The sequence below is a fragment of the Cydia fagiglandana genome, chromosome 2 (genome assembly GCF_963556715.1).
Source record: "Cydia fagiglandana chromosome 2, ilCydFagi1.1, whole genome shotgun sequence".
Classification (NCBI taxonomy): Eukaryota; Metazoa; Arthropoda; class Insecta; order Lepidoptera; family Tortricidae; genus Cydia; species Cydia fagiglandana.
The window spans coordinates 18,816,673-18,833,603 of NC_085933.1; the positions used below are offsets into that span (position 1 = coordinate 18,816,673).

The 16,931-nt window shown below is 37.3% G+C and overlaps 1 protein-coding gene across 1 annotated transcript in view; it reads right to left on the reverse strand.

Annotated features, from left to right (window-relative positions):
- The window catches only part of LOC134678278 (CCR4-NOT transcription complex subunit 6), a 175,083-nt gene extending 159,169 nt beyond the window's left edge, over nucleotides 1-15,914 (reverse strand). Inside the window, exons 1-4 of the mRNA XM_063536768.1 lie at nucleotides 15,760-15,914; nucleotides 13,721-13,836; nucleotides 12,721-12,914; nucleotides 6,706-6,881 (exon numbers count right to left, since the gene is read on the reverse strand). Of these exons, the coding sequence (XP_063392838.1) occupies nucleotides 6,706-6,881; nucleotides 12,721-12,914; nucleotides 13,721-13,828 (478 nt within the window). The 5' untranslated portion in view covers nucleotides 13,829-13,836; nucleotides 15,760-15,914. The remainder of the gene's footprint in view (nucleotides 1-6,705; nucleotides 6,882-12,720; nucleotides 12,915-13,720; nucleotides 13,837-15,759) is intronic.
- Nucleotides 15,915-16,931: the final 1,017 nt, after the last annotated feature.

Below are 16,931 nucleotides of genomic sequence, written 5' to 3' on the forward strand. Positions count from 1 at the left end.
TTTCGCAATAAACTTCAATAAGATCTTTACCACACCAATTTTTATTCCGAAAGGGTCAATGGACCATTTCCTTGACATTCCATTTATATTTATCTGGCCACTGTGTTTTGCTCGGCAATGACTTATCTTTAAACACTACATTTACTTTGCAATGCACGTTACATTGTGGTCTATGCTTCCTTTGGAAAAACCTACAGGATTTGCAAACAATCCTATTTTAATATGAAATATCACGTCACTTTGTATAGCCATAAATTCTGACACGAAGTTAATTGTCCCTAGAGACATAATTTTGAAGTTACTTAATTTAGTTTTATATACTTAAAGGGACTAAGGAATAACTAATAAAAAAATGCCTTGTTTGTATTTTTTTGGAAATATGATTTCTTGTCCTGAATTTTTTTATTAAGTGACCTATATTAGTATAATTTTCACTTCATTCATTGTCTGCTTAAACATTTAAGGAAGCGACAGATATATGTACTTACTCGTAGTTAACAATGTGCTTCAAGACTGTCATCCAGTGTAATTTATGGTTTTGTGAGAAGACTAAGATAATAAGGTCACTGACCTCCATTTTTGCGAAAAAGAGATCTATTTTAGTGACGACGAGACGACGAGTGTAACGAAATACCGTATTAGACGCTTAAGTATAACATTTTCTTAAAGTTTATACCTAGAAGACTAAACCTGAATATGTTTAGGTACCGAGCAAGTTTATTGAGGTAATGTCATGATAAAATTTGTTCCTCAGTCTTTACAAAAAAATGCTATGTATTTTAAAGAATAAGGAGTGCTCTACGTGCCACATAAAAAATATTTGTAACAAAAACAATACCTAAGTATACAGGATCGAAGGTTATTGAAGTGGTGCATATTTTAGAGGCACGTCGCTCGATCGTTAAAAAGCACGTGTTAATGAAAGAGATAACCACATCGAATAATCATGTAATTCGTTGTTGTTATGTGAACATAACGTCAACTATAGTTAATGTAGTGTAGTTTACAGCCTACGAAAATAACTATTTAACTTGTTACAATTTATTAGAAATATATTTAATGTCATTTATTATTCACAATTTGTAGTCGGTCCGATTACGAGCATTAGTTTTACAAATATAAGCATTCCACGACACTTAATCGCCATAATACTAATCATATGACATAAGGATATGCCCAAAAGCGGGCAGCTCGAGATGGCAACAATGCGAGATAACGTTTCGCAACCCGCCGTAGGAGGAGGTGTTGCGCAAATCCGTGACGTCACCGTTCGGTTCCGGCTTCACTTTCGCGAGGCACTTTCACCCGTCCGTGGCGCCGGCGTCGGCCGGCCAGGAGTGCCCAGCCTTTGGGATCGTATACTAAACATAGCACCATATTACGTAGGCACCTACGTATTTCTTACAAAAGAAAATAAACGGAAACTTTCTCTTCTTACCTATCTAAAACTCTACATGTTAATAAATTTACGTTGTAAAATGAGTAATTAACATAGTCATTATTGCTATTAAATAGCAACACGTATCTAGTAAGTACCGCACTGTAACTGTCAACTTATCTTTTACGCTAATCTCACATATGTAGGTAATGAGGTTTTATTAGTCCATGCAAAAAATCAGGTTTTGTAAGATCGGAGAAACCGTTTGATTATATGTTTATATGATGTGAAAAGTTGTCGACCTCTGCGATAGGCATTATCATTCGGCTGGTGAGAATCGATGAGCAACCAAAACAAAGTTGATAATTTATTCGGTCAGCACGCCGCGGTGACCACGCAGTTGTAGCATTTGCTTCAAGTGTGCTTTTATTATGTAGAAAGAAATCAATGTTTTGGACGTACACAAACGTGATTTTATCTAAATGAACACTAAGAATAGACGTTATTGAATGATGAATTTCATGTAAAGGTAAAGACAATGCGTTTTGACAATTTTTAGACTTTTGGATTATCTTTAACGGACTCAAGTCTTTACAGAAAACTCATGTTCACCGTACAACGAGTGCACGGTTCCTATAGCAAATAGTTATTGATTGTAAAAGAGGAATAAAGTCTTAGCTTTGCCGCACTCGGGTAAAAATATCATATTGAGAAATTATTTCGATAAGCTGAAAATAATATTATTGAAACCCGCTGTAGCTTATAGCTTATTAAAAAAAAAACAAATTGTGGACCGGTCCCTACAAATTGCATCATTATGGCCACCCCACTATCGCTAAAGAAATAAGACGTTATGGGCTCTCTACTCGGGCCCTCGCGTAGCCGAATTTCACCGGATGCGTGAGTGAACATGTACCCGATATGTAAATTAAACCACAAATTTACTTTTTACATTTAAAGTAAAAATAACATTGTAACTAAGTACACTGAGAGAAAAGTACAACAAAAACACACTTAGAATTACAAAAATAAACTTAATCCGGGGACAAGGAGAGTTAACTAATAGGAACAAATTGACTTTTGCAATTTCTATTAGTTCTTGCAATTTCTATGATCTGTTTGTTGAAATTATATTTGGGATTACTGAGCTGTTTGTAGAAATAAATAAACTTTACAGAAATAGTGAATCGTCCATAATTATTACTAAAACTTCATATTTTTCCCCCAGTACAAAATATAAAACTTTATTTTTTATATTTTAAAAAGAATTACATATTTTAAGTGCACCAAATCTGTTAATCCGATTTACAGAGGCAGAGTACAGGTTTGGCTGTACTGATGCTGATAATAGTGGTGATGGCCCTGTAGCTATTAATTGTAGCTTTTAAACCAACCAAGCTAACGAAAATTACTTCATGAATGTTTCCATCGCTATTCTCTTATAAGCGCTCTATTAAGGCGCGGAAGATATATGGGCACACCATACATTAAGTTAAACCATTTTGGCTGTAGGGGTAGGAATATGATCCTTAGTTCTTCCTATATAGGTAATAAACTAATACTTGTTCTCATTAAAAAAGAATTCCCAGTTTCTCTACAAAAAATGCAATTACCGTCAACGTCAAAACAATCAATTAAACGGGCACAAAAAGGTTCCACAAACATTCTCTTAAAAGATTGCGCACAAATAAAACAATCAACTATCGAGACTGTCTTCCCACACTTTCTAACGCCATTGTATCCGAGTGAGACAATCATATCTTGAGCAGATTTTATTGTCGTGCAGTAGTCACGACATTATTTTTGTTGGAAACCGGGATACTTGTGTTGTATTGACTTTCAATTTGGAACATCACGATTCGTGCCGTACTTATTAATTTTCTTCGAGTTATAATTTCTAATAAGAGTCGTAGGAAAAATTTAATATATAAATAAATATCAATATCAATATAACGCGATTTGAATTATGAAAGCCTTTAAACACGGTGGCCAAAAATTGCATTGCCGTTGCCAGGGAGGTTTGGGAATATACTGAGCGACTTTTACCAAGGGATCAACACCGAAATAGCGAAAAAAAAATTGCCTCATTCATACATTTTGGCTGGTCCATTTTCTATGGGAGGGTAATTTTTATTGCGATTTCGGGATTGATATTTTTTGATCAATTTCTTTGCATCAGGTGTCAGGGCTGGTCATACAAAAATATCTAAAAAATAAAAACACTTTGTTTCCTGCACCTGACAAAAGATATAGGTATTTAGGTACCTACACATAGACAATAAGTTATGAGTCGTAAGAGTCACTACCTGCATGCGAAAAAAAAATACATCGTTTGCACATTAATTAGAGGAATTAACTGCAGATAAAAACAATGGCTTAAGGTAGTCAAGTAAATAAAAGGAAAAGAAGTTACGCGTGACAGTAAGTAGACAATCGAACTATTCCACAATTACCGAAAGTGTTGTTACTTTGAGGCACGAGGTCTCGGCGAGGTCACGAAAGACTAGGCCAGTGCTTCCCAACCGCGCACCATGGGGCCGATTTTTGAATTTCGAGCGCTCGATATCGTGATTCTAGTAATGGAATTGTAAACGAGTGGTCAATACCACTAGATTCCCAATATCTATTGCTCGTATTTCAAAATTATCAATCTCGAAATTCAAAAATCGGCCCCCTGGTGACCATAATCGGCAGTTGTCCGCATGAGTATCGTAGGTACGACCACCATTTAAGCCAATAAAATGTTCACGGCAACCTTGTTTTTTTTAAACCTTTTTTTAGTACCCGTCACCATATCAGTAACAAAATAAAGTGTTTGCTAGTCGAGTAAAGATTGAGAACCATGGATAATGGCTAGATAAACTAGTTTTCTGTTTAACTAAAGACGTTTTGTTGTTGATTGACCAGATTAAACAATTAAAGTTGAAGCTATGTTGAAAAAAAAGGAGCTGGGCGAGTGCTATTGTCATTACCACGGGTTTGATTGAGGTTCTATCTGATTACGCTAGTAATGAGGACAATTTTTTTGTTTAAGTATACCTAGACTCTCTTTGGAAAGAGAAGAGTCACGGAATGTATTGGGCCCCATACATTCCACGTCTTTTCTTCAGACACAGACTCTACTCGTAAAGGGAGTCAATCGGTCTATTTTAGTAATTCGTGTAAAACCATGATCATTCGATCTAATACACGCATATCGAGCCGATTTACATCTGTGCGCAATTTGTGTGGCTCGCGCGCATAGGGCCGATAACGCCTGACATATACATTCGCTCTTATTGTGCTTTTATTGCAGCTAGAGTTTATGCGGAAAGAGAAGAGTCGTGGAATATATGGGTCCCAATACATTCCACGACTCTTCTCTTTCCTAAGAGACTCTATGTAAGTTTGTCTTTTGAAATCGTAACAGAAGTATAAGATGATGGCATCAAGGACTACCGGCCTGATTCGAACAGTGCTTATAAGATGTCCCAGCGATACGATACGATACTGGCCGCGTAGCCAAGATGCCAATCGCTTACGCTCTGTAGCGATCGAAACGCAACTGTCACTGTAGCGCTAATATGGAAGAGTGATAGAGAGAGATAATGATTTTCGTTGTCGAAGCTATAGCGATTGTAACCTTGGCTAGGCCGGCAGATCTGTCAGTGACAAAAGTGATGCTTTTGGTTGAAAAACTGTCAATTTTGACACTTGACAGATCACTATCGTATCGCTCTGATATTTTATAAAGCACTTGCGACCCGCCCCGGCTTCGCACGGGCACGGGTTAACAAATTATACGCCTAAACCTTCCTCAAGAGTCACACTATTGATAGGTGAAAACCGCATGAAAATCCGTTCGGTAGTTTTTCAGTTTATCGTGAACAAACAGACAGACGCGGAGGACTTTGTTTTATAAGGTGTAGTGATTGTTCGAAACAGATAGTACGAATCAGACCTCTGTATTCAAAATCCATGAAGCGTGTGCATATTGTAATGTAAATAGGCACAAGCTCAAACTGCTAACCGTAACATCAATAACGCTGAACAGTAGTTTCAAACTTCCCAATCAAAATTGAATCGTTTAGTACACGCCAGTGGTTAAACTACAAACTTTCAGGCCCGATTAAATTGGCTAAGAGAAACTGTTGCCTTTGCTCACTGGGCCGAATAAATATCTTAGATTAGTACCTTGTACTATCGATACAAAACGTAAAAGAGATACGAACCGTGTACCCGTGACAGCAACCACTAACACGGGAAAGTTTATTTAATAGAAGAACGCGTAAAGTTTGCTTTTAGTGCCAATGTGACAACTATGCTGTTTTACACAATCAAACCAAAGTACTAATATTTCTAAATATAAGTCTTATATCTTTGGACGAGCAATTGTTCTAAATATGTATATTTATATATTTCGGGGATCTTGGAAACGGCTCTAACGATTTCGATGAAAATACTAGCTATTTGAGGCAGCTTAATAATCGCGGTACCAACATTATAATAATTATTACTATTTATTACTAATCATCTGTTTGGCTGTTTAACGGGCATGTGCCTTCATTTGATATGGCCATTTAAACTTTTAAAAAGTTTGGAACTCGACAAATAATGGTATTTGTATGCAATGCAACATTTGCAGTCCAAAAATCGAGACTGCAATGTTTTTAACTTTTTAATTTTTGACTGACCATAAACTCCGCACTTCGCGACCTATTTTTTATACGACAAAGTCGACTTTGCCGTCCATTTTTGAGAAAAATTACTTTTCTCAAAAATGGACGGCAAAGTCGACTATGCCGTCTAAAAAATAGGTCGCGAAGCGCGGAGTTTATGGTCAGTCAAAATTTAAAAAGTTAAAAACATTGCAGTCTCGATTTTGGGACTGCAATGTTGCATACAAATTCCATTATTTGTCGAGTTCCAAACTTTTTAAAAGTTCAAATGGCCATATCAAATGAAGGCACAGGCCCATTAAACAGCCAAACAGATGATTAGTACCGCGACTATTTAGTTGTCTCAAATAGGTTGGCGTATTTTCGGCAGAAAAATACACTTCTATTTTTTTATTAAAAAAATAAAAAGGCGGCAAGGGCTTTTCTCTGTGAAAATATATACGTAAGAACGTTGCTTTTGTAAAATGTTTCTATGATATTTATGTTTCTTGCACCATTTTTGAGAAAAGCACTATATATGACTCGGCTGGAAGGCTACTTGCTGGCTTCGGATTCAATTAAACGGACTCCCAAGGTCGTCCGTTTAAAACGAATCCTCAGCCTGCAAGTAGCTACTTCCGAGCCTCGACAATAATGTACTATTGAACACGCTCTGTATGTGTGTCTTACCTTGTAAATTATCCAGCATATACGTGAGCAGCTTGGAGGTGCCGTTGCTGTCGTTGTATATCGATAGCATCTCCTTGCTCAGCGGGTTCCCGTGCAATCCCAATTTCTGCAGGTGGAAGAGCTTGCCCAGTTCGTACGGCAACACTCTGAGGTAGTTGTTGTGTAGGAGTAACTCCCTAAAACAAAAGAATTTGGTTATTTTTACAGGTTCGTTATTTGCCTTTTAATGTTAAACTTGGAAACCATTCTATGGGCCATTTTATTTATAAAGCTGTATACTTACTACACTTTTTTATTTTGGAAAATTTTCTCGAGTTTGGCCGGCCAAAGGATTTCCAAGACTTTTTTTCCATTGCTCTACCACTTTTCATAGACTTGGTATGACGGAACGGAATGGAAGGAACAAAAAAATATATGGAAATTAGGGATCTTTATTCTCATTAGAATTGAAAGAGCTCGTGATTCTGAATAAGTGAGTTGAAATAACATTAAATAACCTAAACCTGAAAAAAAGTGTAGTGTAAATAAAATGGCGCATATTAACATTTGTTGCAGGGTTATACGGAGTACACGTATAGTAAACGCTAAGTAAATGGTAACGGGCAAAGTTGCCAAATAACACGTATCGGTACACATTCTTATTACTATTCTATGGTAACAACGGTGTATTACGGTATATTTGGCTACTTTTGCCATCACCATCAATTTGAGGCCGACTGTATCTGTCAAATTATAGCCCCAACCTTATGATTACATACTTCAAGCTGGTCTGGTAAGCTTCGATAGATCAGTTGTAATAGGTAGGACAGGCTTCCAGAGCCGCGATTTCGAATCTGGACCGACAAGGTAATTTTTACTTTTATTACAAAACTTAAATCTTCTACAAAAAAATTTTTTACAAACGGTTGCAGTGTCAATACTTGATTGACGTGATGAAAGCGAAAACGATTGAGGTCACTGGTTCAATAATAGTAAAGAGTTATTGATTGTAATAGCAAAGAGAATAGAGTGTATAGAGAGTTACTGTCATGGTAAATTATGTACATCTACTCGACAGTAGGCCAAAGGTTATGGCGCCATCGCTCGAAAAGATTGCACCATACCTTTGGCCTACTGTCGAGTAGATGGCGTTAATTTCAATATTTAACACATATTAATGAAAGAATAAGGATCAAAGCCAAATAGCGATCTAACAGTTTTAATTTTCTGTCGAAAGATGGCAGTAAATTTACTGTGGCTACATAATTTGCTGTGACAATTCGCCTTTATTTCAAATTCTCTTTGGTAATAAAGAGAGTCTAAAACATAATTGTGCACCCTAGTTGGACATCCTATGGAATGGCGCTGTAATGCGCATATTTTTTATAGTCACTGAAGTATCAAACATTATCTTTTGAGAGCAAAGTTACCGCATAACCTTAAAGGAACAGTAATCCTGTATAAAATATCAATAAAATTAATACATATAACTACATATTTTTCTTCTAGTTTACTTCAAAAACAAAATGAAAATGGGTCTCATCAGTTGCGAGACTTGCGAGTTGCGACACTTACTCGTCTATATACTAACTTAACTTAAAATTAATCTCTATCCCCAACTCTTTACAGTTCATTTTCATTGTCATTGCAAGACTATTTTGTTTTCGACTAGTCATTAACAGCCACAATAAGGCTCTATTCACTCTGCGTGGCGTTTGTCTTTTGTTCAGGGCCTCGACAGATTTTCGTCGCCTTTCATTCGAACTTTCCTATTTAGTATATCTGAGACGAAAAAGTCACAGAGAGAGTAAAAAAGAACGACAAAAACAATATAATTATGCCGGTTAAGGTTAAAAAGAATGCAACAGTGTATTTGACAAAACTTAATTTAGAGCAGGCGTGGCTCACTCCGCGATTTCGTCACTTTGCTACAGGTAGCTAAAAGTACATCCGTTCCACAACAATTTTGGTGGCTAGCCATAAGCCGCGCTTGGCGCTGTCGCCACCTAGCGGCCATATCTGTCCTGATCGTAACAGACGCGTTTTGTTAGAGTGAGTCTTCTGTACCTAGTACTATTATTTATTCTGTGTTTAGAGTCTAATGAAATGTCTAACTAGGCCGTTCATAAATCATGGTTTTATGTTATTACTGACACTAAATCATTTTCATTACTTAAATAAATGGATTAGTCAAGATTGTCAAGAACGAAACTGGCTCGAGCGTAATAGGTACCTAATGTGTAGCGAGCTCGTCACACTTATTCATTCGTATCAGAGAAATATAATCTTGTAAAATATAAATAATATTCGTAAGATAAATGCGCCTTAACATAGTTTAATTTAGTGATTAAGGTTGCTGTTACGGTTAAGGTGTTAAGGTTACATAGCTGTAGCCGATTTGTTTTTGTATCCATTTGACGAAGCCTGCGTTGCCGATAGTGATCACGAACTATGGTTTGACGACTTGTTTTAACCTATATATATTAATAGCTCACCAAAGTTTTATAAAATATAATTCCTAACAACAAGAATAAAAATTAGCATCATTTAACATTATTTCACGGGCCTGTCCTCAACAAACGCATGTTTTCAGTCTAAGAGGATTTATTCAGTTTTATGAATCAGTGTAATTTTTTTGTATATTGCCTGAAAGTCTGAATTGGTACGTTTCTTAATCTAATAATTTTGTTATTTATTAAAGAACACATTTAAAAATGTTTACATTTGCACATTAAGGTACATAGGTATTAGTGAATGCAATCCCGACTCGGGATTGCGAATTCGAGATCCCGCGGGATTAGAAATGTCAATCCCGCGGGATCCCGGAATTTTCGGGATCCCGACTAGATTAAAAAAAAAGTAAAATTCGATTGAATTAAAACGATAATAACTTTTATGTTTGTGATGGTGACGTTAATTAAAATAACATATTAATAGACAGAAAACAAAAACCTTTATTCTTTAATATTATTAACTAAATCATCATCAGTTTTCCTTGGAAATTAACAAAGGTAATCAAAACAATAAGAATAACTGTAATAAGAATCAAAACAATAAGGAATTAGAGAGTATTACAGGTGATTTTGAAAGTGACTTCTTAAAAAACAAAGGGTATTAAGAGTGTTATCTGCTAAACGGCATCTTACATCCGTTGCAATGTACCTTGCGCCCCGAGTGGACGTGTGTAGCGTCGCTGACGACTGCCGCCCAATCCCGTCAATCCCGAACGGGATCCCGTCATATTATGCGTCGGGATTGATCCCGAAAAATTACACGGGATCTCGCGAGATCGGGATCCCGCGGGATCGGGATTGCATTCCCTAATAGGTATAAACCTTTTTAACAACAAAACTCGAATAAAACACATGCCATTGACCTGCGTCAATGAATGAAGTTAAATATGTAAATCGACTTAATTTATAAACAATAATACGAGTATTTTCCATAACTACACCTGTTTGTTATCATTTATCAGTATCATATATATATATCTGCCTCTTTAACCTGATTGGAGTTATTGGTAAAGACCCTGGCTAAGAAGCTTCGCACGTAAGGACGCGAATTTGAACCCAGGCTATATATATTTCGGCTTTATTTCGGAAAATATTAGATGTACAGAGACAATTCTAGTGTCTTATTGTAGCAAATTTAATCTACTTTAAAAGCGCCCTGGGAAGTTACTATCAAAAACTAGTACTTTAGGGTTATAATCGCCCAAATCTAAAAAAATTTGCGGTTTATTCGATTTTTGACAAAGTTGCGTTCGGCGCTCGAGGTCACAAACTTGGATTATTCTTTGGGCCAACATCATAAACAAGCCTGCAAAAAATCAGAACTACCGGATTTGACGCAAACGCAAAATGTATAATTTTACTGTATTAATGATTGATTAGTTGATAAAAACCCAAAAATCACTATATATGTATATGCCTTTAAGATTTGAGGAGTTCCCTCGATTCCTCATGGATCCCATCATCAGAACTGGGTTTTGACAAAAACGGGACCAATCTGTATGCATATACATTCAATCAAAAAAATAATTTTCAAAATCGGTCCAGTAATGACGGAGATATGGAGTAACAAACATAAAAAAAAATAAAAAATACAACCGAATTGATAACCTCCTTCTTTGAGATTTGGAAGTCGGTTAAAAATAGCCAAGGCGGCTCTCGGGCCGCAAGTGACAGGTTCACGAGCCGCATGCGGCCCGGGCCGCAGGTTGCCGACCGCTGCTGTGGAGGACTGGCTGAACTTAATTTCACAAATACTTATTTCTTTATACCACATCGGTGGCAGACAAGCATACGGCCCGCCTCATAATAAGTAGTCACCGTAGCCTATGGACGCCTGCAACTCCAGAGGTGTTCCATGCGCGTTCCCGACCTTTTAAAAACTGAACATCATTTACATTTATTAGTAACGAAGTATAAAGTCTTTATTCCTGACTCTTTATTTCTCTTGGGAGAGCATGACAGCAAATTTTCTGTTTCAGACAACTGGAACTAGAAATTAACTCAATCAAGCGGGAGTTCGTAATTCCGCATATCCAGTCCTTTGCTTGCGAGTTTAAATTTTCAACCTCTTTGGCTTCCCTATTTTCCTTCCTCATTGGTAAAACTTTCGGGGTAACTAATTCTACCAATAGCATAGATGAAATCAAGCGGCGCATGGCGATTACTAGGTCTGCTATGGACAAAATGAAAAAGATTTGTGGTAATAGGAACATTACCAAGACCACGAAAACCAGACTCGTTTACTGCCTAATATTCCCCATTTTCCTTTATGCGTCGGAGACATGGACCCTTCGTGAAACCGAGAAGAAGAGAGTTGACGCGTTGGAGATGTGGTGCTGGAGACGAATGCTCGGAGTATCGTGGACAGAGTTTCGTACAAATGACTCCATATTAAAAGAACTTGGCATCAGACAGCGCCTATCAACCACAGTGGAGTCACGCATTCTGACCTTCTTCGGCCATGTTTCTCGTCGTGGTAATGACTCTATAGAGCGTCTCGTAGTGCAGGGAAAGGTCGAAGGCACCAGGCCACGTGGTAGATCACCAATGAGATGGACAGACCAGATAAAGGCCGCAACTAAGTGCTCGGTTTACGAATGTACCCGGAAAGCTGCAGTCCGCGACGAATGGCGCCGTATTAGCAAGATCATCACTCATCGAGATTTACAATGATGACCACGACCACTCTGGCAAGAGTGTACCGACTAAGAAGAAGAGAATTCTACCACAATGGCTTCTGAGTATGACATTCTTGGCAATGGCTTCACTGCAATGGCACTGGCATTGGCTGGACTCTAGAGTGGTTGTTTTATGCCAGGATGCCTGAGATATGAGTTTTCCTGCTTTCCTAGCATCGACGGAGGCGGTCGTAGACCTTGATAACATTTTTTTTTTAAATCCCAGACGCAAAAAGAGGGATGTTTTATGTTTAACCACAGAATAAATAATAGTACTACCGTACTGAAAGGACGTTTCCTTCAAAACCGAAGTTTGACAGCAATTCAGGGACGAATCATGCTATCCCTTTCTATTGGTTGGCACTATCCTTTTCGGCTATTTAGGGTTGTCAAAATTCAAGTCATTATCTAATCTGTGGTCGTGCACGCAAAAGGACGTCAAGTGGTGCCAACCCTAATAATTGCTCGGAGCAATGCTAAGCCGGACGAAGCCAAGTTTGCCCAAAGTCACGAGTGGCTCCCCACTGGTTTAACGCCATGTTCGTCTGTCTGTCTGTGGCGTCGTAGCTCTCCAACAGATAACACAATGGTAAACGGCCTCATTTCCACGGGCGCTTATACAACGCGCGTTAAAAAAGCGTTTGAATGACACAAATAGATACATGTCTATTTATACACGACGGCGGTTGTTGGATTTTCGTCTTTAAGCCTTGTTTGTTAAGTCGAATTTAGAGTATTAGAGTGCGGACAGATTCAAGCGCTTTTTTAACGCGCGTTATAAAAGCGCTCGTGGGAATGAGGCTTAAGGGTATCTCTGAAGACTAGTTACTAAATTGTTGTTTCACCTTAACTGTATGAGATCGCCTAGCTCCGCGGGCAGCGTCCTCAGCTTGTTGTTGGACACGTCCAGCGTGTGCAGGTTGGACAGCATGTTGATGTCGGGCGGGATCCGCTGCAGCGAGTTGTCGTTCAGGTACAGCGCGGTCAGGTGCGACAGTTGGAACAGCTGGGGCGCCAGGGCGCGGACACCTCCTGTTACCTGCAAATTTATAATGGTTGTTATTTCATCAGCTAACAAATCATGGTGGTTATAAATTTAGAATTTCATTTCAATTGTCATTTTGATCAGAGGCCAAGATCCTCTTTGGGTCACTGAGCCAGTGATGTATGTATGTATATCACATCCGAGATACAGAAGGTTAATATCGGATCTCCTTATTAGAAACAATACCAGAGTAACGTAAATACTTCACTTCTGATGGCATGTTTAAACTTTTGAACATGAAGCCTTTAAGACAGTGTTTTTCAACTTTTTCATGAGTATGACGAGGCCCCCTTAGTACATACGTAAAAGAAATTTCGCTTATGTATCGCTTATCGATTAGGGCTAGTAGACGGTTTGCGGCCCTAGGTGGTCTAGGGCAGCATTTCGCAAACTATGGATCGCAAGCGAATATGAAGCTGGCTCTGACACTATGTACTAGGAACTCTGAGCATTTACAAAAATATTTTATGCTCTCTTTTTAAGACGTCCAAAAGTTGGGCCCAAAACTGACAGTTTTTTTTAAGTGGGTCAGGGCCCCGTCAACTTTGGGAACCACTGGCCCAGGGGGTCGATACCCACAGGTTGAAAAAGACTGCTTTAAAAAAATAAGAAATAAGCAGTTTTGACGCATTTACAATATGACTGGTGGTAATTGCTATAACTGTTCCAAATTTTAGGTATCTACTTCAAACGGTCTCTGAGAAAAACGCATTTAACTGATTTGCAAGACTGAAGTGATCCCATAAGTGTTCCGTGAACAAAGTTTTGTACGGAACACTAATAAAAAGATGAAAACATACCTCAAGCGAGGTCCAACCGCCACGCCGGCCTGACGCTCGCTCCGCCTCCGACATGATATGATAAGTGCGCCCGCTTGCGCCCTCATGCTTGTCTTTGTTGCGAGACATACCGTCACCTGGAAACAATGTCCAATTATATAAGTTCAAAATTTTTTAATTACTTACAAAAATATACAGTAAACCCTGTATAAGATTATATGGGGAAAACGCCGAAAACACGTCTAACGGAGTTCCATCTGTCCAATTTCACCCTTTCATTAAAGCAAAATGTGAGACGCAATACACATTGGACAAAGAAATTGGGTAGGTGGAATACCACCCTTAGCAATAAAGCGAAACATGAAAAACTGTATAAAAAAGGTTGTAGAGACCAGTATAAAATAGTGTATTACATGGGAAATTGTATCTATCATGATTATACTAATTGGGTTCTACAGTACTTTAAAACTGGCGACAATAATATTACATGGAATTTAAAATTACTGACACAAAGATGTACCTACATCACAGAATCAGTTAAGTGTTAACAATTGTCTAATTGCATATAAAATAAAAATAAGGCCCCAACTAATTGACGTTTTTACAATGTGCCAAATTTACATTTAAAAAGACAAATTTTGATAGTAGAGGTATACATCATTTTTCTTGCAAGACACGCAGCTAGATTGGTTTTATTATTCCGTTGGTCACTTCAATAAATTGATTGGTAATAAAGTAAAATACAAAATGCGACTACACTTGCATAAGAAGTTAATTTCTAAATTTTTATTTGATTAATGAAACATTTCAACATAACAGTTGTAATATACATTTTAGTATACTATTCTTGCACATATTACTAAAATTAATTTAAAAATCACTTGAGTAATGTATTTATCTGTGAGAAATTGTTACAAAAATCACTGACGAAATTTCATCATGTTCATACATTTACCATGGGTTTCAAAATTTGCATTACAATATGTTTCAAAATATGAAGGAAAGAAGCGACCAAGTCCACGCTCAATATTAAGATGATGTAATCTAAAGTTGCAATTACAAATAACTAACAAAGTGGACTGTATTGTTCTATAATGTCGCGAATAGTTTATATTTCCTTTTTTGATCACTTGATTTGAGCCAATATAGCGAATAAGATAGTTCAATAATGTAAGAATTGTGACTAAACTGTGTGTTTCATTATAACTCACATATGTGATATCAATCTCCACATAATGATGAGTTTGACTACTTTAATGACACTAGTGGTAGAGTTATTTATTACCCAGCAGTAGTTCTTAGATAAATGATAGTTGATATGACATTTACTGGTGTTACTTTAGGAATTTTGTGTAGTGACCGTCCCTACAATTCTCAACCATGTCCAAAATGAAAACTTATCCAGTACAATAAATATACCAATATATTTTATGCTATTCTTTGAAAGACAAACAACCTCACAACCAGTGGTGTTACCAGTACTGATGGTAATTATTACGGGAAAAAAAGAAGATTTACTACATTCAATTACAAAACTATTATTATATGACTACATAATTAACTATACCAGTTAAGAAATACATTAAATTAATCTGTATTCGACACTAATCTCCGTAAACACTGATAAGTTTGTTTGTACATATACATAATACATTTCAACAAGATAATACAGTTCATATAGTTATGATAATAGTACCTTATTAGCACCGGTCATTAGGGGTGCTAAAAACACTTTGTTTGATAAACGATTGTCTTCATTTGCGAAATAAGGGCAATAGAACCGTTCCATAACCTCCGCCGTTGGGTAGGAAAGCCTAAAGAATAGTATAGTAGTAAGCGTTACATTTAGCATCTGATTATAACACGGTGTCTAATTTGGAGAAATAGTTATGATTTAATTCATTAATAGAAGTAAAACCGCGTAAATGCGTATCATCTTGGTACACAGCTGACATAAAGAGATGGGTCGACGCAGACGACGTCCAATCCAAGCGCGAATTCGCGACCGAAGTTAACAACTCATTGAAGGAACAATTTACGTTTAATTAAATAAAAATTACCTTCATCTACTCCTTAAAAGCTTTAACCTCAATTAGGATTATACTATTGTGGAATAATTCACTGTAAACACACTAAAGCACAATCTTGACAAACACCACATCAAACGTTCATTTACCGACTGCAGCGACACAGCCATGAAGCGGCATGTTCTGGAAACTCATTGTGTGTTGTGGCGACCATAGACAAAGACTTTTACTAAAGGGCTCTACAGTGGCCCATTTTATAAAGCTACAAGTTACAATTTACAAGCGGAAGTCTCTTTCTAACCCTATGTTTTAGAACGAGACTTCCGCTTGTAAATTGTAACTTGTAGCTTTATAAAATAGGCCACAGATGGCTGTGATTTATCTACACAACAGAGTGAGATAGTAGTTCCGACGTGTCGGAAGCCGGTGTTGCTCGAAGGATAGTAGTAATGTATTTAAACTTGTCATAGAATTCGAACAGTGACTTGGGGGACGTTTTTTATTTATAGGCTTTTTATTTTAAGTTTATTTAGTTTAGAGATAGTTTGTATTATTATTTGTAAGCTAATTTAATGTTTTATATTTACTTATTAAATTCGAACATAAACCATTCTCCCTCCCTTTGCCTCCAAAACTATAGCCGGTCAAGCAAATCCTGTCAGTAAAAAAAGGCGCGAAATTTAAATTTTCTATGGGGCGATATCCCTCCGCGCCTACATTTTTTAAATTTGCCGCCTTTTTCTACTGACCGGATCTGCTTGACCAAGTATACTACATCTAAAATATTAAAAAAATACACAAAATAGTTCTTTATTCTTTACCTCTAGATCAATTATATTCTTTGCTCTAGATGACAAGAAAACCTATTAGAAATGTAATGTGCAGTCAAGTATGAGTCGGACTTAGTGTACGGAATCTTTGGAACGCGAGACCGACTCGCACTTGGCTGGTTTTTTTCTAAAATTACTCGTGTGTTAGTCTGCCTCTTTTTCCTAATTTCCGGCAAGACTCGAACTTGCGACCTTTTGGAACAAGAGCAAAACACCAGCCCAATCGCTCGTCAAGTTCGAGTCTTGCCGGAAGCGGTGAACTTTTAAATGTTTCCTTAATAGAAAATTGTATAGTAAGTATCGCTCGCAAACATATCTGCTTCATAAAAAATAGTTTAGAATGGATTAGCGTGGGATTACTAGTGAAATCTCAAT